Source organism: Pan troglodytes, chromosome 18, assembly GCF_028858775.2.
Source record: "Pan troglodytes isolate AG18354 chromosome 18, NHGRI_mPanTro3-v2.0_pri, whole genome shotgun sequence".
Classification (NCBI taxonomy): Eukaryota; Metazoa; Chordata; class Mammalia; order Primates; family Hominidae; genus Pan; species Pan troglodytes.
The window spans coordinates 15,031,565-15,056,738 of record NC_072416.2 but is presented as its reverse complement, the minus strand read 5'-3'; the positions used below and the strand labels follow the sequence as shown (position 1 = coordinate 15,056,738).

General features: G+C 46.2%; 1 protein-coding gene across 11 annotated transcripts in view; it reads right to left on the bottom strand.

Annotated features, from left to right (window-relative positions):
• SNX29 (sorting nexin 29) overlaps nucleotides 1–25,174 on the bottom strand; it is a 592,115-nt gene that overhangs the window by 158,849 nt on the left and 408,092 nt on the right. For all 11 annotated transcript variants that reach the window (XR_010152279.1, XR_010152276.1, XR_010152275.1 and 8 more), the window contains 2 exons: nucleotides 16,669–16,724; nucleotides 11,659–11,740 (listed from right to left, as the gene is read on the bottom strand). Coding sequence is in view for 6 of the 11 variants with exons in the window: in XM_024349767.2 (XP_024205535.1) it covers nucleotides 11,659–11,740; nucleotides 16,669–16,724 (138 nt within the window). In the remaining 5 variants the exon portion in view is untranslated. The remainder of the gene's footprint in view (nucleotides 1–11,658; nucleotides 11,741–16,668; nucleotides 16,725–25,174) is intronic.

Sequence of the window (25,174 nt, the reverse complement as noted above, 5' to 3'; positions counted from 1 at the left end):
TTGTGGGTCCTGGTTTTCTGCTCCCAGGGCACACAAGCAAGCTGGAATTTTTGCCCAGACTTGGAGCCTTGCCTCCCTGGGAGGTCTCTCTTGTTCTGGGGCCTGCCATGGAGCCCTTAGCCCCTAGCTGTCTTCTCAAAGGAGTCTCTTTAAAAAGACAACAGGCCGGGTGCAGTGGCTCATGCCTGTAATTCCAGCACTTTGGGAGGCTGAGGCAGGTGGATCATTTGAGGTCAGGAGTTCGAGACCAGCCTGGCCAACATGGTGAAACCCCATCTCTACTAAAAACACAAAAAATTAGCCGGGCATGCTGGTGGGCACATGTAATCCCAGCTACTCAGGAGGCTCAGGTGGGAGAATTGCTTGAACCCCGGAGGTGAAGGTTGCTATAAGCCAAGAGTGTGCCACTCCACTCCAGCCTGGGAGACACAGAGTCTGTCTCTAAATACATACATACATACATACCAACAAATAAACAAACAAAATCATCCCAAGCTTTTGAAAAACAACGGCCAGGCAGGAAAATGTCTTTGCAGGACTTCTACTTTTACCAGAAATCTCCCTTCAGGTGAGGGAGCAGAAAAGACCAGCTGGCTACAACCAGGGAACTTGGAAAAGGAAAGCGACCGGGGGAATCACAGATCAGTAGCTTAGCAAGTTCCTCTTCCTCATGTTTTTGTTTCTGTAACGGTGGAGGTGAAGATGGGATATGGAGATCACACTTAGAAGGTCCCACTTAAGCCACGGTTAATATGACTTGGTGAAAAGAGGATGATTTCCAAACACCACTCTTACTTTTTTACTTGTGCTTTTAGAGTTGAGGTCTTGCTGTCACCCAGGCTGGAGTGCAGCAGTGTGATCATAGCTCACTGCAGCCTCGATCTCCTGGGCTCAAGCAATTCTCTTACCTCAGTCTGCTGAGTAGCTGTGTTTACAGGCACAAGCCACCACACCTGGCTCAAACACCTCTCTTACTTTTTAATACAGTCAGCCCTCCGTATCAGTGGGTTCTGCATCCACAGATTCAAACGACCACAGATTACAAATACTCAAAAAAGTGCATCTCTACTGAACATGCACACACTTTTATCTTGTCATTATTCCCTAAGCAATACCATGTAACAAATATTTACATGATATTTGCATTGTACTAGGGATTGTAAGTAGTCTAGACATGACCTAGCATCTACAGGAGGATGCACTTAGGTTATATGCAAATACTATGGCATTTTATATGAGGGACTTGAGCACCCTCAGATTTGGGTGTCCATGGGGGGTCCCGGAACCAATCCCCCCCAGATAGCAAGGGATGACTGTATGGTAATTTACATTCCGCCTCATTTAGAACAATGGACACCACCATTTAGGAGCGGTAAGTGAGTAAGGCCACTCTCAGCAAGGCGGCTCTCAAAGCCACAGGCTGATGCAGGAAGTGCGGGGCAGGGCGCCTGGCGTGAGGACCGTCCAGCGCCTGTGTATGCTCAACATGCTGCCCACCTCCAAGACGACTCAACAGGAGAGAGGATGAACAAGCTGTCTCCTCTGCACAGCAGCGCACCACTGAACACTCACGTCACTTCGTTGCTTCCAAGGTGCCATTGTCTCGAGGGCCCTGTCACTTCTCACAGAGCCACTCCTCTGTGTTCACACCTCAGCTTCCTTCTCCACAGTATCCTTCCTGCTGTCTCCACCTCACCTGGCTCCCTTCTCTGTAGCCTCAGGCCTCTTCTGAGAGATCACTGCACCCTGGCTGCCATTCGGTAAGTCAGGACCCTGTTATTCGCTCCCATATCCACCCTGTACCCCACCCTCTGCCACCTGTCTCTTCCCCAGCACTTTCATTTCCAGGAAGGACAGTTATTACTGCTAACGTATTTTGCCTGCAGTTAGGAGATCCCACCACTTCAGCAAGAGTGACCTGGCTATGCCCTTCACTGTTTTTATCTCCCGTTTTGAGACATTCCCCACACTTGTAATGATTATTTCATATTCCCCTTCTCCATTAGAACTTAGCTAATGAGATGAACCTTGCCCAGGCCCAACACTCCCTTCCTAACCAAAACCAAATACTCAGTGACAACTGTGGCCACAGAACAGAAACAAAACAAAACAAAAGCTGCCAATCTCCATGATGAGCAAATGTGACAACATGCTCTAACCTCCCCAGCCCTTGCCTGATAAACACACTGGGCAGCTCTCCAGATGGGTTACTTCTGGGCACAGAAGGAGTCAGGAAAGGGACAGAGAGCCAGGTAGCCCTGAGACACAGCAGAAACATGAGTGGCCAGAAAGTGTCACCAATTCCTCCACTTTGTTTGCTACTGAGAGTATGATCTAGTGCAAAACACTTCTTTTGATTTTCTCATATAAAAAGTAAAAATAAAAATTCAGACAGTTCATCTGCCAAGAGGGTGTGTCCACCTCTACCTATAGACTATTTACAAAGCCCATGTCTTTAGCTTTCCAAGTAAAAAATTATAATTCTGAATGTACCTTTCAAAACACACACAAAAACACATGCACACGTATGCACACACACACACACGTGAGCTCTAAGTTTTCTTCAAAGCCTAACACGCAAAGACTTTATGCATATGAGGCTGAAAAGGTCTCCACCTTAACAGACTTGTCACATTCCCAGGGACCCATCAATTCCACACTCTCATCTTCACAGCGCTCTCTCCCGTGTGAAAATATTACCTTGTCACCAGTATCAGCTGCCCACGGCAGCTGTGACAATGAGTGACGGGTCAATGAGAGAGTGACAGAATTCCTTTCAGGAAACATGTTATGGAAACAGGTTCATTTCATTGAGACAAACTCGTGAAGCGTACGCCTTGGTGGTTGGGTGAGGAGCAACATGGAGCAGACAGAGGCACGAGGCAGGATCTTGTGCATGACCCAGAGGGACTTATTCAACCCAGAGTCACAGCTGCTTCATCTATAAGATAGGGATCATGAAAACAGTGCCTACCCCATAGGTTGCTGAAAGAATTAAGCAGCAATGTGCATTAAACAGCCTGCAGCAGAGGCTGGGGCGTCCTACCCGATGGCCGGCTCTCCCACCCCTCCGCAAAGCCTCATGTAACCACCCTTGAACTTCGGTTGCTTTCATGGAGGTCCTGTCTCCCCACCAGGTGCCAGATACCTTAGGAAAATGCTATCTTGCTCTTTGCAGCCCTTGTAAAGCCCTTGGTGAAGTAGATGCTCCATATAGTTTTTTTGAACACGGGGACATGCCCAGAGACATTTGATTCAACAAGGGGAAAATCTTTTTACGTTTCCTTCCAGGCTTAATTGCTTATCACAAGTCAAGTGGTTATGAGATCACAAAGGTAACATTCACAGAGTAGCTATGGGCCAAGCATTTCATATGTCACCACACACGGTCACATCCATGCTGCAAGGTGAGTGGTGTCCCGTCCCTCCTCCTTGTTCCTTTCTCTGCAGAGCGAGGCTACCTTTACCCCACACAGCCTGCCTTCTTGCTAAACTAGTGAGAATGGTGACGGTCAGCTCAATGTCAAGTTTGGCTCCCACTGGTTCTGCAGATTTGGCACATGCTGGGCATACAGCAGACCCTTGATCAACAGCTTTGGGATGAATAAAGGCTTTATACTGGAAGGGAAATTTTAAAAATTCTTCCTATTTGGAAAGATAAAGCAGAAAGAGGACAGCAGTGACACATATGTCCAGCAGGAAGGGGAGAGCATTTTGCCTTTGGCTTTCTGTTTTCACCTACATCAGGCTTTCCTGGGAGCCGTAAGCATTCCAGGAACAGCTGGGGGTTCATGTGCTATGATCCTCAGAATGCCGGGGTGGAAAGCTCTCAAGGAGAGACACAGCAAGAACAAGGGCAAGTGCTCCCCTGGTCTGGCTTGGCCTGCAGCACAGGAGCCCACACTGGCTGGGATGAAACTCACAAATCAAACAGCAAACGGCTGCCTCAGTCCATGGCCGGCTCTCCTGTCTACCTGGTATACAACAGGTGTGACAGGAAGGACCAGGTGTGAGCAAGAGAGAAATGCTTCAGCCTTAGAACGGGTCCTTCTCTCCCCTAAATTTGGAATGGTATCTACTAAGGCAGAGGCTTCTCAGAGCCCACATCACTGCAGCTGCAGTTCCCATTTCTGTACTCGGTCCAACCATTTCATCTTTCTCTACTTAATGAACTCTTCCCTCTCTGCATAGCTACACAGGAAGCAAGCATAAAGACAGAGCTGTGGGTAAAAGAGAACTTGAGGGCCCAAGGGGTAAGCTATCTTAAGAGAGGATGAAAAGGAAGAGCTGAGAAATGCAAAGCCTGAAGTCCAAAAACATCACCATCCTCCAAACCACCTGAAGCTCATGCAGCCTGCCAAGACGCTGTGATCTATTATTAATATAAAAATAATACGCTTTTCCTGCATTACATATATAAATATGCTGAGCTGGATTAAACCTTTAAAAGTCCCCAGAGGCCAGGCACAGTGGCTTGCACCTGTAATCCCAGCAATTTGGGAGGCCCAAGTGGGAAGATCACTTGAGACCAGGAGTTACAGACCAGCCTGGGCAGCATAGTGAGACCCTGTCTCTTCAAAAATATGGGCATTGTGGTACATGCCTACAGTTCCAGATACTTAGGAGGCTGAGGCAGGAGGATTGCTTGACCTGGAAATTCAAGGCTAAAATGAGCCATGATTGTGCCACTGCACCCCAGCCTGGGTGACAAAGCGAGTCCCTGTCTCCAACAAAGTAATAATAATAACCGCTCAGGCTATGTGATTTTGTTCTGCAGGATGGGGGATGGGAAGAGTTCAGATACTGAACAAGTTTTCCTGGGATACCAACATTCCTCAGGCCAAGACAACACCCTGTGGCCTCTAGGAAACAGAACTTATTCTAGAAGAAAAAAACGCGGCCAGGCGCAGTGGCTCAAGCCTATAATCCCAGCACTTTGGGAGGTCGAGGCAGGTGGATCACGAGGTCAGAAGATTAAGACCACCCTGGCTAACACAGCGAAACCCTGTCTCTACTAAAACTACAAAAAATTAGCCAGGTGTGGTGATGGGTGCCTGTACTCCCAGCTACTCAGGAGGCTGAGGCAGGAGAATCACTTGAACCCGGGAGGCGGAGCTTGCAGTGAACCGAGATTGCGCTACTGCACTCCAGCCTGGGTGACAGAGCGAGACTCCCTCTCAAAAAAAAACAAAACAAAACAACAACAAAAAAAACGCTTTGCTGAAACAAAGCAACCCTCTTTACAAAGGAGATCTAATCGAATCGGTTCTGTTGCGCAAATGAAATATTGTACAACAGCCAGCATTTGTGGTCGCTAGACGCAAAGGCTGAAATTTATCCCACATGGAAGACTGATTCCAAATGTACTTACACTGAAGGTATTTTTCAAAGGGAAAGACCTAAGATCTCAGGTAAGTACACTGATGTATTACTTCATACCAATCTGATGGCTGTAATAGTTGAACAAAACAAATAGGTGAGCTTTTTTAAGGCCTAACATACCTTTAGAGACACTTGAGTGGGATATTAAGACAGTGAATCTCATTGAGACCATCCTGGCTAACACGGTGAAACACTGTCTCTACTAAAAATACAAAAAAATTAGCCAGGCGTGGTGGCAGGCACCTGTAGTCCCAGCTACTCGGGAGGCTGAGGCAAGAGAATGGCATGAACCCGGGAGGTGGAGCTTGCAGTGAACCAAGATTGCGCCACTACACTCCAGCCTGGGCAACAGAGCGAGACTCCGTCTCAAAAAAAAAAAAAAAAGACAGTGAATCTCAAACCCGTTTGGAGTCAGGGAATTTGGGGAGTGAGATCAAACGTCTGCAAAGGTATAAACTAGAAATTAATTAACAACAAATTTAACTCTGTCATATGGAAGTGCCAGAAAAATCAAACCAAAATGTGTGTTAACAAGAGAAAGAGAAAAACCCAGCAAAACAAGGTACTGGGTTGAGTTTAATTTTGTTTTCCATTTTATTTGACACTCCTTAATCATTTTGTCTCTGGCTAGTGCCTGCCAGCAGCCATGCATCAGCACAGCCTACCGTGTAAGAAGTACTCACGGATGAAAAACTTAAAATCAGGAACTCTCCAGATATTACTTTGCCCTGAAAAGTAGTCAAATGCCGCCATTTCTTATTTTCAGTGGCAGAACACACCTCAGCTCCCTCTCAGGACACAAGAACACAAACTTTTTGCAATAATTTGCATTCAACCTTGGCAATGCACAGCACTTCTTGCTAGAATCCTCTGTGCCGAATATAATTACAGACTTTTCCACGATACAAGTAGTGGGGGCTCTGTGACTGCACATAGCAGGGGAATTACCTTAATTTCTTTGGCATGTAGGATGACATTTTATATCCTTTGAGAAGTTTTGCTCTTGTCCCCCAGGCTGGAGTGCAATGGCACAATCTTGGCTCACTGCAACCTCCGCCTCCCAGGTTCAAGTGAGTCTCCTGCCTCAGCCTCTCGAGTGGCTGGGATTACAGCGTGTGCCACCATGCCCAGCTAATTTTTGTATTTTTAGTAGAGATGGGGTTTCACCATGTTGACCAGGCTGGTCTTGAACTCCTGACCTCAGGTGATCCACCCGCCTTGGCTTCCCAAAGTGCTGGGATTAAAGGCATGGGCCACCGCACCTGGCCGGAGGACTTTTTCAAGCAGCCACCCGGAGGCAGGTTCTGGGACCCTGACATTGCTCAAACAAGATGTCCTGAGATACTGGACGGCCACAGAAGTTATTGTGGACCAGCAACTGCTCTGACAACTTTCCAAAGCAAACCATCTCAGCCTGGCTCTTGGATGTGGAGGGCTTGCTGGATAATGTGTGCACCACAGTGGACCCAGAGAGGTCCTTTGGAAAAGTCCTGGCTTGGCCGCAGGCCTGCCCTTAGCCTACCATCTCAGGGGTGTAGGTGGCTGCCCATGCAGGTGAGATCTTCGTTGAGCTGGGCCTTGCCTTTTGGAATGAGGGTGACTGTCCCAGCTGCTTCTAGTTTTTTTTGTTTGTTTGTTTGTTTTTGAGAAGGGTCCTGCTCTGCCACCCAGGCCGGAGTGGCAGTGGCATTATAATAGCTCAGTGCAATCTCAAACTCCTGGGCTCAGGCAATCCTCCTGCCTCAGCCTCCCCAGTAGCTGGGACTATAAGTATGCACCACCATGCCCAGTTAATTTTTACATTCTTTTGGAGAGACAGGGTCTCACTGTGTTGCGTAGGCTGAAATATAGGGGCTATTCACAGATGCAATCATAGCTCCCTGCAGGCTCAAACTGCTGGGCTCAAGCAATTCTCCTATCTCAGCCTCTGGAGCTGCTGGGACTACAGGCACATGCCATCATGCACAGCTGCTTTTAGGATTTTTAAAGAGCTTGATTCAGCCCTCCTTCAGTAACACAGAATCTCTAAAGACCAGGACCTTGTCAGAGACTGCTTTGGGGGCTGAAAAACATGTCAGTAAATGAGATGCTTCTCTGTGCCTTTGATTCTTCACCTATAAAATTTGGGGTAAGAGTTTCTTACCCCACAGGATGGCTACAAGGATTGAATGAGCTATTACATAACACACAAACCAGTGAGAGGTGGCTACTAATTATTATACTGGTATTTGTTAATCACAGTCTATCTGTTCCTTTATAGTGCTACCCAAATATCAATCATTCATAGAGCATCATGCTAAACTTTGGACTGTTTTCACGATTGTTTATTTAGTAGCTTTCTTTAAGCTGACTCATTTCCTTTTTACCTAAAATATATTTTAAAGGGGGACTGTACATCACCATGGTAAATGGAAAAATAGAATTCTGTGTCATAACTAGGAGGCAAATGTAAAAATGAATACAGAAAAAAAAAAAAATCTAATTAACCTTAAGCTTGTCACCTGCCCAAGGCATTGATCCCAGCCTTGCTGTTTTTCTTAAGAAAGATCAGAGGGACATGAGAGGTAAGAGAGTGACACAGAGACTTCCTCTTCCAAGGAGGTGGAAGCCATGAAGGGCTGAAAAAGGGGGGGCCCTTCTCCCTGCAGCATGTGGCCTTTCATGGCCAGTGTGGTCCTTCTAAATCCTGACTTAGCACATACAACACCGTCTTGCCATCCCACACGCTAGGAGAGCTTGTTCCAAGGCAGCCGCCCTGCAGACCTCTGTGTGTGGGGTAAATGTTCCAGATCTGTGCTGTCCAGAACAGGAGCCATCAGCCACATGTGGCTGCTCAGCATGTGAAATGTGATGCAACTGAGGAGCCGAATCTTTCATTTTCTTTCTTTCTTTTTGAGACAGAGTCTCGCTCCGTCGCCCAGGCTTGAGTGTAGTGGCGCAATCTCAGCTCACTGCAACCTCTGCCTCCCAGGTTCAAGCGATTGTCCTGTCTCAGCCTCCCAAGTAGCTGGGATTACAGGCATGCAACAGCAACGCTCAGCTAATTTTTGTATTTTTAGTAGAGATGGGGTTTCACCATGTTGGCCAGGATGGTCTTGAACTCCTGACCTCAAGTGATCCACCCATCTCGGCCTCCCAAAGTGCTGGGATTATAGGCATGAGCCATTTTAATTGATATAAATCTCATTTTAATTAATATAAATCTCAAGAGCCACACATGGCTAGGAGCTCTGGTACAGACAGCGCAGCTCCAGTACCAGGGAGCACCGCTCTCCTGAGAAAGCTATATGTCTTGGCTCTCCAGTCGAATTTATGTTCACTTTGGGGTTATGCCCTTGGTTTCCTTCAAGGGAAATCTTACAAAACCAGACAGTGGCTGTCACGGGAATGTAGATGGGGATTGTCTACTCTATCCTTTTTTATTGTTTAATCTCAAATCCTGTGTGGAAATTTCTTTTACAGCTTCTTTTAAAGAATTAACATATTTTCTTATCATTAGCAACAGAATTATCCAAATAACCACATTTCCCTTTCACAATGGCTGCCAGGAAGCCCACAGGAAATTCATAAATCAATGAGTGCAACTGTGTAGAATCTCATAACACATATATATGCTTTCTGCTTTTTCCTTTTAAACCCTTAGTTTACATTTTCATTGACCCTGATGTATTTTTTTAACCTCTCTTTTATCATTCTTTTTTAGACGTTTCTCTAGAAATTATTTCAAATCTTTTGTGGAATTAAATAGCATACTTGTTTTTTTTTTTTTTTTGAGGCAGAGTCTCATTCTTGTCACCCAGTCTGGAGTGCAATGGTGCGATCTCGGCTCACTGCAATCTCTGCCTCCTGGGTTCAAGCAGTTCTCCTGCCTCAGCCTCCCAAGTAGCTGGGATTACAGGCGCCCACCACCACGCCCGGCTAATTTGTATTTTTAGTAGAGATGGGGTTTCACTATGTTGGCCAGGCTGGTCTCAAACTACTGATCTCAGGCGATCCACCCGCCTCAGCCTCCCAAAGTGCTGGGATTACAGGCGTGAGCCACCATGCTTGGCCAGCATACTTTTTTAATTCTAAAATAAGTACTCTTCAACAGTACCAGTATTTTAAATGAGTCACCTTCTATGCAATATCATTTATATAAAGTAAAAACATGGCAATAAAGGATTTCTAAAATGCTTCCAAACACATGCTCTGATTTTGCTCTGCAGGCACCAATCAGAAGCATCATTCGCTAAAAAGAGAAAAATAATTGCATGCAAGAGACACCACTTCACACACCCCAGCATCAGGAAGGCTGCAGAAGGCCAAAGGCGTGGAGTGAAATTGCTCCCAGCGATGCAGAGCGGCCAGGCCTGAGGCTGGCTGGAAGCAGGGCTGCACCCATGAGAGCTTCACACAGTAAAGGACGGGGAGAGAGTGGCTTCACTGCCACGGTGGCCACTGTGGAAACAATCTCCCAGGCAACGGCATATTTGCTAAGGTCCGTCTCATTTCATAGCTGACTTTCAGGAGCTAAAAATTGCCAAGTTGCTTCATGGGGTGAGCAGGGGGAAAAGTCAAAACTGAAAGGTCAAGGAAACCTCTCAAGTGATAACATGTTTTAATTTTGCTCTAAAATAGAGCTGTCTGCTGTACTTTTTTCATCCTCCAGGCTGCACCTTCCAGCTCTCTGATGACCACAATGCAGAACTTGAAGGGTCAAATAAGAAAGTTGGGTTTGCGGGGGACAAAAGGAGAAACAAAGAGAAGAGGATTTTTGAAAATCCATATCTAATTCTCCCTTTAAACCAGAGCTGGGAACAACATGAACACTCAAGATTCTCCTATGACTGTTGCCCAGCTGAACGTGTCAAACTAAAACAAACTTCTCATGCCAAAGTCTAGCTCATCTGTCCCTAAGATTTCCAGTAAGATGTGCATATTATGCTTAGACCTGAGACCAAGCACAGCGGTCATTTGGGAAGGTGAGAAATGAATAGAGTGTCTACTGCAGGCCAGGTTTTTCTAATCTCAAAACAGTTTTACAAGATAGATTACTGTCTCCATTTTACAGCTGAAGAAACTAAGACTCATCTAAGGTCACAGGATTTAAACCAGGGATTCCGCTTTCAAGTTCAGTGTCCTTTCTTCAACACCCCACTCTTTGGGGAAAAATATCTTAATAGCCAAGAAAATTTCTTCAATAAGTCAATTTCTCACTAAGAAAAATGGCAACAAAATCCAAGGGTTTGCAGAGAGCTCATGGGGAATAAAACAAAACCTAATGACAATTATTTTAGCACAAGCAGACAGGAGAAGCAGGAAGCAGCTGGGGCTCAGCACTGAGAACAAAGCAGTCCCAGAACAAGGGCACACAAAAGCCTGGAAATCAGAGTCCGTGGTAAGAGAGAGGAGGAGAAGGAAGACAGACATGCAGACGAGTTGTGGGCAGGGCTAAAAGAGGCTTCAGAAAATCAGAGAGGAGATGGAGAACTGGAGTCCCCTTGATTGGGTAAAATCACCTCCTAAGCAGACACACATTTCGCTGCCCCAGACACTCAATGCCCACCTGGGTGCGGCTATCCGTACCCCAAGGAAGCACAGGCGATGTCTACAGGTCCCGCTTGTCCAGTATCCATTGCCCCTTCTTTTGGAAAGAATTCTCTGGCTCTCATTTGGGGAATCTCCTTTCCCCACTCTCAGACATGTGGTCAGGTGAGATAAACGCCCACCCTGGCGACAGTGGTGGTCACATGAGCTGAATCAGGCCAGTCACAGAGTCCGTCACCCAACCCCAAGGTGTAGGAAGAGGCTCAAGATCCAGGACACACCAGTGAGACCCGCCCTTCCAGGCTGAGAACCTGGCGCTGCTGGGGTCATCCTGTCAACCCACAGACAGCTGGCCTGAGAGGGTCACCAAGCAGCAGACACAGGATATGGCAGCAGGTTCCTGATGGCAGGTCCAGCCATGCCCAAGGCCCGACCTACCACTGGACTTTGCAGATGCAAAACAAGCCAACACACATCTCCGTTTCTGCTCATGCAGTCTGAGCTGAGATTCCACAGCAGCCACACTAAGAGCCTGACTGGCACGAAGAGGCCCACCGTATCCCCCTGCCCAACTGAAAGCCACAGACTTCTTCGGCAAGGCCTCTGGGCAGTTAAGATGTGGGTGTCTGGAAGGCCATAGCCTCCTAATCACAGCGCCCCACCACCAAGAGGCAAAAAGCACCACAGCATGACAAATGGGCGTTTTTCCACCCAGCTGTGATGTCCACCTGAAAACCAGGCACTCACCTGATACACGTGGAATGCATTTGCTGCTTTGCCCCGGAGAAACACTGAGGGGATCCAGACGTTGATCAGCGCCCGGTTTGATCTAACCAAAAGGAAGAGAGAGAGACCAACATTAGACATTTTAACTTACAAAAAAATAAAAAATAAAAAAGAGGAAAGGAGACAATTTTCTCCTCCAAGAGGTATTATGCACAAGCAATTTATGACAACTTACATCACACCTGATGGCAAGCTAAAGGACAAGTCATCACTCAGTCTGTCTCTCTCCACACACACACACACACACACACACACACACACATACACACACAATCTGTACTCTGGAATGTGAAAGAGCTCCCTTCAGTTCTTATGGAGTGATCTGGCCCATAATGTATCTGAACCTCAGTCTCCACACCTGAAAATGAAGATAATAAGCGGAAGCCCCAAGGAGGCGATCACAGGAGGTCACACACAGCAATGCCCAGCGCTTCTGGAGCACCCAGCGGTCACGCTGCCTCCTCACTGAGCTGACTTTAGACCCTGACCCTGAGCCCATTTTAAGATCAGACTCCACAAACGAGCTCAGGAGACCAACACTCATGGCAACAAGGGTGACAGCTGTTTAGGACGGGAGGAGGGAGGGACCAGAGAAAATGACAAGTTAGAAAACCAGGCTGATGGGTACAAATACCTCTCTTTCAACTTTTCCAAAAACACTGTGTATATGGGTCCAATACACCAAGGTTTAAATTCAAATGCAAAATAATTGACTGAGCACCTACCACGCACAGCTCCATGCTTTTACCTATGGTAAAATCATTTATTTCTCACCTCACGTGGGCTAGGTGAGGCATGTTTAACAGATATTTTGGTTATGTGATTGTTTTGTCTTATGTGATGACTTTAAACTTAACTCGTAAGTCACTGTCACATTTGAACCTGGCTGGATCCAAATTACACACAGCGAATAAGCTGACTGTCCCTGAAACTTCAAGATCAATTGTAATAATTATCAAAACGGTGCTGCACCATTCTGGAAGGGCTGTAAGGTCCCGGCCTTCGCCTCTAATTAGAGCTGTTCCAGGGCTAAATGCTTTCTCCTGAGCTCTCCTTCTCTCTCAAGAGCAGCTCATAAAAACTCGCCAGCCTTCTGGGCTTGGAACACAATTTGAGACACCGGTGATGGAAGATTCCACGACTCAATGTTCTCACAACCTCTAGAGTAAAGACCATTTCATTTTCACAATGAAAATAACCCTTCAGGTAATGGGTCTCTCCTGAAATAGCATTTCTTCTCATCTCTGAGCAGAGGAGCTGACCTCCTTTGAGAGGTAAATTAAACCCCATTGATCACTTCCCCAGGGCTCAATGCAGTTTGTACATTGCAATTCTGAGCCATCAAAACTGGTTTGTGTATCTAATCACTTTCCTCCTGGAAAGGTCCCTGAAATTGTATTAGTGCCTAGAACATTCTCCTTTCATTTCTGTGTCAGGCTACAAGGCAGAAATATAACTAGCACTCTGGTTTTTATTAACTTTTCTGGATTGGTGAGGACTGGACAACCTCCCAGGGTTAGAGCGAGGTTACCCCAGCCTGGGTTAAATGGTTCTCTCTTTCAGTGCATTGACCACACTGTATCAGAAATTGTTTAAGTGACCCATCTCCCTCCTAGATGTTAGTTCATTTGTTCATCCTTTTGTTCCTTCACTCACTCATTAAACAAGTTTTATTGAGAAGCTACTACTCTGGGTACTGGAGATAGAGCAATAAAAGAAGCAGACAGCCCTTTCTTCTGGAGCATTCAGTTTTAACATGGGAGAGAGACAAATCTCCATAAAATTTACTCTGTTGTGGGCTGGGTGCAGGGGCTCACACCTGTAATCCCAGCACTTTGGGAGGCTGAGGCAGGTGGATCATCTGAGGTCAGGAGTTCGAGACCAGCCTGGTCAAGATGGTGAACCCCTGTCTCTACTAAAAATACAAAAATTAGCTGGGCATGGTGGCACGTGCCTGTAGTCCCAGCTACTTGGGAGGCTGAAGCAGGAGAATCACTTGAACCCGGAGGCGGAGGCTGCAGTGAGCCAAGGTCACACCACTGCACTCCAGCCTGGGCAACAGAGTGAGACTCCATCTCAAAAAAAAAAAAAAATTTAACTCTATTGTGGTCAAGGAAGATATTTTGGATGATTTCAATTTTTAAAAATTTATTGAGACTGGTTTTGTGGCCTAACATACAGTCTTTCCTAGAAAGTTACAGGCACTTGAGAAGAATGTGCATTCTGCTGTTAAATCTAATTGGTTTCTCATGTTGTTCAAATCTTCTAACCCCTTACTGATCTTCTGTCTAGTTATCCTATCCATTATTAAAAGTGGGGTACTGAGGCTGGGGGCTGTGGCTCATGCCTGTAATCTCAATACTTTGGGAGGCCGAGGCAGGCGGATCACGAGGTCAGGAGATCGAGACCATCCTGGCTAACATGGTGAAACCCTGTCTCTACTAAAAAATACAAACAAAAAAAATCATAGCCGGGTGTGGTGGCAGGCACCTGTAATCCCAGCTACTCGGGAGGCTGAAGCAGGAGAATGGCATGAACCCAGGAGGCGGAGCTTGCAGTGACCAGAGATAGTGCCACTGCACTCCAGCCTGGGTGACAGAGCAAGACTCCGTCTCTAAATAAGTAAATAAATAAATAAATAAATAAATAAATAAATAAAAGTGAGGTACTGAAGTCAAGTCTTATTGTAGAGCTGTTTGTTTCTCCTTTCATTTCTGTTGATTTTTCACATCATATGTTCTGAAGCTTTGTTGTCAGGTGTATATATGCCAATAGTTGTTACAGATAAATTATTTACTATTATTGTAAGTGCCACAAAGGAACACTGGATCTAAGGAGAGTGACTTCCAGGGCCTGCTTTGGTCTGGGACACCAGAGAAGGCTTCTTTGAGGAAGCAATGTTTCGGCCAGGCTTTAAGGAATATTTAGAGTTAGCCAAGTTGAGGATGAGAAAGGTGCTTCAGGCAGGGGAATAAGCATTTGTGAAGAGCACTGAGTCTAGACCAGCACTGCCTGGGTTTGAATCCCGGCTCAATTTCATCATCCGTGAGGAGACGCCCATCTCTGAAGGTTGTTGTAGGGACTGAGTGAGTTAGAACAGTGTCCAGCACAGAGGTGATGCTGTGTACAAGTGATTTAAGTGGGTAAAATAATAATCCTAAAGGGAGAAGACCAAGTGGGTTAGAGGAGCGGAACTGCCAGGATGGCTGGGGCAGGGAGAGGAGTGGGAAAGGCTGGGAACGAAGCCAGAGGTGAGTCAGGGCCTTCTTCGTAAGCTCCACAAAGGATTTCGGTCTCCATGCTGAGAAGGGAATGGTGCCATTGCTGCCTCTGGCTTTAGTGTAGATGAGTAAACTGGTTGGGGGAGGTTCCAAATCTCTGGGGAGAGACAACGTGGCCTGGATCAGGCAGAGACCACTTGAGGGCAGGGACCATGGCTAATTCATCCTTTCTATTAGGGACCTGCCCGGACACCGGCCTGCAGCAGGACATGGGTGAATTCTTGCTTTAATAATGAGTGCTTCCAGCCTCGTGTCTGGGACTCCCCTCTGTGGCTCTCTCCTGTCTTCCCAGTTTCTTCCCACAGCTGCCCTCCACCGGACTCTGCCATTCCAGGAGCCTCTTCATGCCGTGCTCCCCCTGCCCACAAGCCCACAGCAGGCAAATTCACCTTTGATTTTCATCCTTCACCTCTCACCCACCTCAGCCTCTCCACCCTATCAGCCTAACAGCCACCGCCACCCTCGACCCCAGCAGCTGCCCCAACATGAGTAGCCCCGTGATGCCCTCATGCCTTTCATAATCTCACTCATCGCCACCACAAGCTCTGCAAGGTTCGCATCAGGACCTTCACCTCACAAATTAGGAAAGTGAGGCCCAGTGAGGTCAAATGGCTGGACTGATGCCTGAGATTTCAACGCAGGCCAGCCTGTCTCTGAAGAGATGCTCTTTCCAAGGCCCAGCCCTGCCTGCTCTAGAAGGGACTTTTCCCGGGCTTTTCTTCCCAACGGGTGCTGAACCTTAAACTCGCTAGAGATGAATGAGAGAGGAGACAACTTATCCCATTTCCTTTACCAGCCTAAGGGATCTATTTGTCCAAAGCCCAAGAAATCCTGAACAAAAATCGGCTGGGCATGGTGGCTCCCAACTGTAATCCCAGCACTTTGGGAGGCCGAGGTGGGTGGATCACCTGAGGTCAGGAGTTCGAGAGCAGCCTGGTCAACAGGATGAAACCCCATCTCTAGTAAAAAATACAAAAATTAGCCAGGCGTGGTGGTGTGTGCCTGTAATCCCAGCTACTTGGAAGGCTGAGGCAGGAGAATCACTTAAACCCGGTAGGCGGAGGGTGCAATGAGCCGAGATCGTGCCACTGCACTCCAGCCTGGGCGACAGAGATTCTATCTCAAAAAAAAAAGTCTGATGACCAACTAATCTCTCCCTACGGGTGGCTCAGCAGAGGTGCCAAATAGAATCGAACCCAATCAAAAATCCGACCAAGGCATGGACTACTGTTGTTTCCAATAATGCAGGGGCCACACAGATCATAAAATGAGTGAAGTCGGTCACTTCCAGGCAACAGCAAAGAGCGGGAACTGTGGTCAATTGGACGGCACATGCCCTGTGCAAAGGGGATAGCTTTTACTCAGCTCCAGCAGACTGTGGCCTCACAGGGACAAGCGTCTCATTTTTAAAGAAAATAAAGGAAATTTGTGTTATGTGATAGCTTCCAACTTCTAAATGTCAGCCAAAAAAAAAAAAATGTTTTTAAATACCCAAGGGTGAGAAAAAACACATCTGAGGGCGAGACTGAGGCTGTAGGAGAGCGACTCCTACCAGCTCTACGAGAACCACATCAACCTTGTGTGGGTCTCAACAGTGATTTCTGTTTCCCCCTGTGGTCTTCTGGGACAGAAGCCAACATCAGAGTCCAGTTTCTAAAGGACCCCTTGTGAGCACAGGCTGTGGACTTACATTTCAAAATCCGACAAACTCTGGTCTTCGGACGTTTGACTCAAATCTCCGGGCACCTACCATCAGGAGAAGGGGGAGAGGGGAGAAAAAATGCATAATGGTTACCATGGTTTGCATAATCACAGAAGAATTCTGCCTCTCAGAGATCCCTGAACATTTCCTGTTCAGAATGAAGTGAAAAAGCAGTCACTGGAAAACGGTAAGAGATTGTGTGGAGGGATGGTTGGAGAGGATGTTGCAGCAATAAAAATATGCCACCATGAGGGATCTCAATTATCTTTACGGGCAAGGGACTGTTAATCCTATTGAGATAATCACAGGCATGTAAGAGCATGTAATTTTGGAGTGATAAAGGCCTAATTAGGATCTGAGATGCAAGTTATCAGATGTGCAATGGAAAAAATATCCATTGTTACCATGATGAACATCACACACACAGACACACCCAGTAGGTAAACACAAAAGGCCAATGTCACCCCCACAAGGGCTCCATCCTTTCCCCTCATAATGTACGAGCAATTTGAGGCAGCAGAATATGGCTTCTCCTGACTCAGAAGGGCCACATGAGATGATGACTAGGGGAGAGAAATTAAACTGTGTGGCATGGTGGACCCCACCACCAGTACTGCTTAGGGGTCCTGACCCCACACTGTGGAGGTGGGGGTGAGGGCAAGCAAGCATTCCAAGGTGCACGTGACCCCCAGTAAGCTACCTACCCTCAGCTCCCTGTCAGATAGGAAACTGATTCTCACAGCTGTCGCAAGTATTGCAATTATTATGTAAAGCAGACAACAAAATGCCCAGTAGTGGTAGATGTTCAATAAATGTTGATATTTTTCTCATACCCAGGGAATGAGCTTCTTTTTTTGATCTGCTAGAAACTAAATTGGCTAGAATTTTAAGAAGGAGGATCAAGACTATGAGAAACCAAGTGGAACAGAGAAGGGTGAGGGGTAGTGAAGTGAAAAAAGAGAACACTGAATTTACACCTTTTACCTCTCAGGGTTTCCACACTACCCACAATCCCCAGCAAGCTTCACAGTGAACTTGAGGACAGGTATCATTCTCCCCACTTTACAGATGAGGAAACCGAGGCTCAGGGAGGCTGTAAAACTTGCCCAAGGTCACACATCTAGGAAATGGATCTGTCCAACTTCAAAGCTTTTCTGCTATAAACCCTCAGCAAACAGGAAAAGTCAGCGAAAAGGTGAAAAAAGAAAGATTGAAGTAGTCTTGAAGGCTTCAAGAAGAAATGAAGAAACTTGAAGGTTAGGACACATTAGAAGGCTCTCCTTAAATCAACAGTGGAGACTGGGTGAAGCGGCTCATGCCTGTAACTCCAGCACTTTGGGAGGCCAAGGTGGGTGGATTGCTTGAGCCCAGGAGTTCAAGACCAGCCTGGGCAACACAGCAAGACCTTGTCTCTCCTAAAAATAATGGAAAAAAACATTAGCCAGGCATGGCAGCACAAGCCTGTAGTTCCACCTACTCCAGAGGCTGACGTGGGAGCATCACTTGAGTCCTGGAGTTCAAGGCTGCAGTGACCTAACCTGGGTGACAGAGCATGACCCTGTTTCAAAAAAATAAAAAAAGTTAAGAGAATTTGTATTTTCTATTTTGAACTTTTTTGTACTTTCTACAATGAAGACGTATTAACTGCATAACCATAAGCAGATACATTATATATCAATTTAAGTGTGTATCACATTACTAAGTAATCAAATACCCTTTCCACCTCATCCCACTCCATGCATTTCACTCAAATCCAGAAAGCAAGGTGTCAGAGATGGTGCCTTCCTAACAGTTATGCATCATGGATGGAAAAGGGCAAAGAAAGGGTTCTAAGGCCACGCCCCATTCTAGACAACACCCATTCTCCTCTTTTCATCCATGTGGAGGACGCCAGCACCTTCTCTGGCAGACACTGTAGGGCAGCTCTTGGCCACTCCTATTTTCTGGGTTTCCTACTCAGCACTGAGGCTGGGAAAAGCTCTTCTGGGCATGCTATGGGGATCAAGTGAGCAGACCAGAGGGGGACTCACAAGCCATCAGGACACCAGCTCCACTGCTACACACAATCGCCACCGCCTTTAGATGCAGCCTCATTTCCAACTGGAAGTGAACAGAGTTTGCACCCAGGAACCTCAATCACAAGAACATCTGGCTGTATCTACCCCACAGAGCACAGGCAGAAGGCAACCAAAAGGACCAAGGTGAAAGACAAGGCAGATTTTTTAAGGACAGACATTACTCTACAATTATCGAAAACAAAGGGCTTCTTCAAAAATGACTAATTCTGGAACAAGGTATTTTTTGGGTAGGTAAGTTTCCCCTGAGGGGTGGGGATTTTCAGGGAACATTTTGAACAGGGGATATGCGTACCCAGGAGTGGTTCAATCCTTCTGACTTAGAGGCTTTTCTTCTAATTACATGGCATTATTAGGATCAGTAAACCCGGAGATTTTGTGTGTCTACATGAGTACCAGGGAGGCTGCTTCGAAAAAGAATTTGGGAACTTTCTAACCTCCGTTAGGAACATAACTTGATAACAAGGCCAGGCTCTGTAGCAAATGCATGATGATAATTAAAGGCCGAGCTTACTCAACATCAAATTTTGTCTTTTCTTGCTGTCTTTCAAGACTGGAGCCAGATATTAGCTAGACTTGACAGCAGCCCTTTAGAGAGCTGATTCTATTTTAGATTCTGGCAATAAAGAGTGTGGAGCAGAGATTATTTTGTAAGAAAAATCAACTTTCTACTGATACTGGCCACAAACATCCCCTGTTTGTCTGAAGTCTGGGGAATCTTGGAGAACACATCCCTGGGATGCAGATTTCTCTTTAGTTTACCCTCAATATGGGGCACAAACCAGCCATCAGCAACATGGCTATCTCTATTCGCCTCTCCCTGACCCTGCAGAGAAGGCAGCTCACACTCTGCCTGTGGTCTGGGCGCTCACGCGGCAGTCTTCAGGTGCAAGGAAAGGCAAAGCCCGTTACTAGAGCGACAGAGCAGCCAGGATTCCTGAATCATGTTGGAGCAAACACCCTCGGTGCTGTACACACAAGGATGTGAAATGGTAGATGAGACCAACGGGGAATCCACTTCTGGGCTGCATCAGCAAAGAAGTTTCCATCATCTCCTCTGACTCAGGATTTCCTGGGTTGTTTGGGGGAGATGGGGAGCAGGGACAAAACAGAGACAACAGGTCTCTTCTCCCTAGTCATGAAACTCTGACCCCAGTGCCAGCATGGAACTCTGACACAGGTCCACCCTGCCACTTTGACTGGCAAAAGTCTTCAAACCTGGGAAGACACTAGAGGTTCTGCCAAAAAGAATGAAAAGTATCCACTATGTCCTGAATAAATGTTTATTTAAATAAAAAGGAAAGACAGAAGAGGGAGAGAAAAAGAAAATCAGCCAATTTGCCAAAGCCATAGAAAAAAAATTACACCTCCTCCCATTGTGGTAAAAACATTACCACACCCCCAGGTAAGGGGGTGGTAAAGATGAACAGGGAACCCTTCTGTCATTGCAGCTACCCTCACTTCTAGTCCTGAGGGGTGTGCAAGCATGACACCACCACCACCCAGTATCATCAAAGGCTGCCCACTCCACAAAGCTCTTCCACAGCAGGTGGGCAGAGGTGTGCTTCCGATTTCATGGGCAAGGACAAGAGAGATCACTGTGAATAAACACAGAGGAAGTAAAGATATCAGGAGCCCAAGCCAAATCTCTTAGTCTACTCAGCAGCCTCTCACTCAGCCTCGGTGCCTTCAGGTGCTCAGGCTTTCTCCAGGTGGAGAAGCCACATGAGGTATTCTGATCAATAATCCCATCTGAAGTCCCAGTGGATAGCCAGCACCAACTACCAGATAAATGAGAGCACCATCTTGGATGTCCAGCTCAGTCAAGCCCTGGTCGACACCACATGACGGAGAGGAACCACCCAGCTGAGCCCAGTCGGCCCACAGAATCATGAGAGATAAAAAAATAGCCAAGTTTTTTTTAAAAGCCATTAAGTTTTGGGGTGGTTTCACACACAGAGACATATAATCCATAAAAGTAACTTGCCCAAGGTCCTTCAGCTAGTAAGTAGCATAGGTGGAATTCAAACACAGGTGGTCTGGCTCCAGAGCCTGCTCTTCCAACTGCTAAGCTATACTGCCTCCCACTACAAGTATCCGTTCTTCGCATCTTGCCTCTGGGATGCCCAGAAGATCAAGTAACCCAAATTCATACTCAAGAGCCTTAGCTGGTAAACGGACCTCTGATGGGTGAAGAAAATCTGAAAGGACTCAATAGCTCCAGAGTACACATATACAGATGCACAACTGGGTCTAAAACCTTGAGCCTCCCTAAAGCTTGGGGGTTTTCTGATTTTATTTTGCTGTTGCTGCTGCAGGAAGACTTAGGAGGCTTTGCCCCTAGGAAGTCCCAGGTCCTTTTCCATCTCTGGGAACACAGGTCAGCCTCCAGACTCTGAGCCAAGTACATAAGCTCTCAGGAACAGACAGAAATGCACATGTTTTGAGTTCTAATCCTGGGCTTCCTCTGATGATGTGAGAAGTCACTTGGCTTCTGTAAACCTTGGTTTCTTCCTTGCCTACCTCATGACAACCAGCCTCTGATTGCCCTACTAGAAAAAAATCAACAAAGGTAAAGGGAGAGGCCAGCATGGCTGAACAATTACTATGTGCCAAGGACTTCATGGTCTCACAGTTAATCTTCAAACAATCTGTGAAGCAAGTATTATTGTAAGCTACTGCTCCCTTCTCCTCTTCCTCAGCCTCTCTGTAAGGTTAGCTCTTCTCATCTAAGACTCAGCCAAAATATGAATTCCTAGGAGGCACCTTCCCAGACCACCAGAACTAAACAGTGTCTCCACTGTAACCCTCTATGGTTCACATTCTTCAGCTTGTAATGACTCCATGCTGGTTATCTGTGGATTGGAACCCTCCTTGTGAGCTCAGAGAGCTCTATATGTGCTTACCACACCCACCTGTTCACCATGACACACTGCAGCCTGGCCAAGAACCCAGCACATGTAGGCACCGAACTAACACACTCAATGAATGAATGAATGAATGAATGAATGAATGCATGCATGCATGCATGAACGAATGAATCATAAGATATGCTATGTTTCCACCCTGAAATGCCAACAGATTTTTAGATTGCTTTGTAGCAAATTCAAAATCTTGATGCATGGGAAGGATAAGTTAGTTTGGAGACAAAAAAAGAACCAAAGAAAGAGAATCTTATTTCTTTCTTCTAATTACCAGGTTCTCAGATTCACTGCTCCAAAGAAAAGCAACAAGGAAGATCCTATGGAGGCAGCAAACCTTTGTTCCAATCATGAAATGGCAGCCATAATTTGTTTTCCAGAGTCACTTTCTCACTCATCCCTGTTTTCAAATAGCCTGCCCTTATGCAATTAGCTCTCCCTTTTTACTGCCAAAAAATGACAACTGTTTTCCATCCCACCAATGCGCTTGCTTTCTCATATCATCTTTTAATAAGGAACAGAATGTGAAATGGCATGGTTCTGTCTCTCAGCTTGGTTGGTCAAGCCAAGCAACAGGCTCAGGCCTGATGATCTGATCATAAAGTCAGCCTGGGCTATCCACGCCTTCAGGACAAAGCCCCCCAGTTCTGGAGCACTTTCAGGGTTCTCTGTTAGTTTTTTCATTTGCTTTACAAACATACCACTAGAGGCATCATATCTCTGTGGCTTTTGTTGTTGTTGTTTTTGTTCTCTGTGGTTTTTAAAAACAGCTGAGGTCAAGGATTCTTTGCTAGGAGTAAAAACTTGCCAAATAAGAGCTTTAAAGAGTTTTTATTTTATCCTCTGGGCAGCCCTGAAACCTCACACAAACATAGACTATCACACTTCTGTGAATTAGTTTTTGACACACTTGTTTTTCCCAAAAGACAACAAGGGTGTAGAGGACAATATTCTCAGAGTCCAACGTGGTAGGCAGGCACATCTGATCGCTCAGTGAATGTTCCCACTGGATGGATAGACAGGCAGATGTAAAAATGGACAGATGGACGGACGAATGGCTGGAGGAGGGAAAGGGTGGGAGGCAAAGGGCATGGGGAAATGATCGAACTTACTGCTTCACTAAGAATGGACATCTACTTTCTTTCCAAGAAATAAAGAGTGATGGACAGAGACAAGGATACAAAGACATTTGTTGCAACACCACTTAGGGTAATAAAAGCCTGGAAACAAGGAATGAAATGGTTATATAAAACACAGCACACTCATAGCCAGGCTGCGCAGCTATGAAAAGAACAGCAGGCATCTCCTCTAAAGAGGAGGAGATCTCTAAGATATAATGCCAAATGACAAAAGCTAGGCACAAAACAAAGTGTCAGGTGAGCTACTATCCTCTTGAAGTATTAGCGTGTTGGGAGACACACGTGTCTATATGCATGAACCATTTCTATAAAGACACATAAGAACCTGCTGGCCATGGCTGCCTTTGAGGGAAGGCACTGAGAAGCAAGCGTCAGAGGAGAGAGGAGGATTTATTCCTATCTGTAAAACTTTACACCTTGTAGATTTTTACCATGTACATGACTTGTTAACCTTTCAAAAAATCAACGTAACAGTCACGCAATTTTAAATTGAAAGAAAGAAACTATCATGTCTATGGTGGAAAGAAAATCAGAACAGTGAATACCTCAGGGAGAGTGGAGTGGGAAACACCAGGAAATGGCATGAAGGGACATTCTGGGGCGATGGTAAAGTTCTATGTGCATACTGAAGTATTTTGGAAGAAACATATACCGACATCTGCAATTTACTATGAAATGCATCCCAAAAAAGATAAAATGATGGACAGATGAATGAATGAATGGATGGATGGATGCACGCATAGATGGATGGATAAAAAAACAGATGATAAAGTACAGCAAAATGTTAATGGTAGACTCTAAGTGGTAGGTATACATGTGTTCACTGTAAAATTCTTTCATATAATTGCTTTTCAAATTTCAAGCAAAATGCTGGAAAGTTTTTGTTGCACCATGCTGGAAGAACAACTGAATTATCTTTCTACTCTCTGTACAGAAAATGATGTAACAGTACTGTCTTCTGAACAGGCTATCAGAGTATGCAGCTTAAAAATGTAGGAGAAAAGGGATCAGAGAAGAGTACCCGATGGTTAATTAATTAACCTATGATGTTTGTCTGGATTCTGTGGTATTTGTGGTATGTATCAGCTCTTTAATAATGATAATTTGTAAGGCTGGGCATGGTGGCTCATGCTTGTAATCCCAGTAACTCAGGAGGCCAAGGCAGGAGGATCGCTTGGGCCCAGGAGTCTAAGGCCAGTCTGGGCAACACAGGGAGACCCCATCTCAACAGAATATTTAAAAAGTAGCTGGGTGTGGTGGCATGCTCCTATAGTCCCAACTACTCATAAGGCTGAAGTGGAAGGATTGCCTGATCCCAGGAGGCAGAGTCTGCAGTGAGACCTGATTGCGCCACTGCACCCCAGCCATGGTGACAGAGTGAGACCCCATCTCAAAACAATAAATAAAGACAATTTGTTGCGATTTATTTCCTCATTCTAAATGAGTGATTTTTTTTTTTTTTTTTTTTAAAGACTGAACAAGACTTGAGTCAGCTGGGCCTGAGCTCTGACTCAGCTGCGTGGCCGAGAATAAGCCACTCCACTTCTCTGGGTCTTACTTCCCTCCTGGAAAATGGGGACAACAGAAGCTGCCCTGGTGGGGTTGTTAGGAAGTTCCAATAGGATCCTGCAAGAACCATCCCAGCCCAGCACCTGGCAGAGAAACATTCTGGGCTCTGTGGAAAACCCGCTGAGGGCATGGCGGTTTCGGGGTTTGGCAGCCCTCGCCCAGAATGAGGGGCTGACTGCTCCATTCCACAAATGCACACTAGTTATGCATATGTTTATTCCACAGATTTGCACTACAGTCCACTCAGTAGTCAGACTCTCTGCAGGTGACAGGGGGAGAGGAAGCCCCAGGGCTCGCAGAGCATACAATCCACCAGGAGAGACAGTCTCCACACAGCAGTCAGCACAATTCATTAGACAGTTAAGGCTGTGAAAAGTCCACGGAGGACAGGGATGGATGAGGCATCTGGGAGGAGCCTGAAGCATGAGGGAGATGAGCATGGCTTTGGTCTGTGCTCCGACGGGGGAAACCTATGAGGGATTTAAGCAAGAGAGAGGCTGGTCCAGCTCACACTTCAGTCACTCTGGCTGCAGAGCAGAGATGGGAGGCAAGAGGCGAACTGCCAGGAGGCTGTGCGTGCACGCATATACATATACACACACACACACACACACACACACACACACACACACACACACCCCTTAATTGCACGCACGGGGTAACATGCCAAACTCTCTGCCATCCTCTTTATATCAACAGACTTTTAAGGATCACCTATAAGAAAAGCACAAATCAACAACTGCCTAGAATTCCTCCAGGCTGAAGCTACCAATACAGAACTATTCTTCAG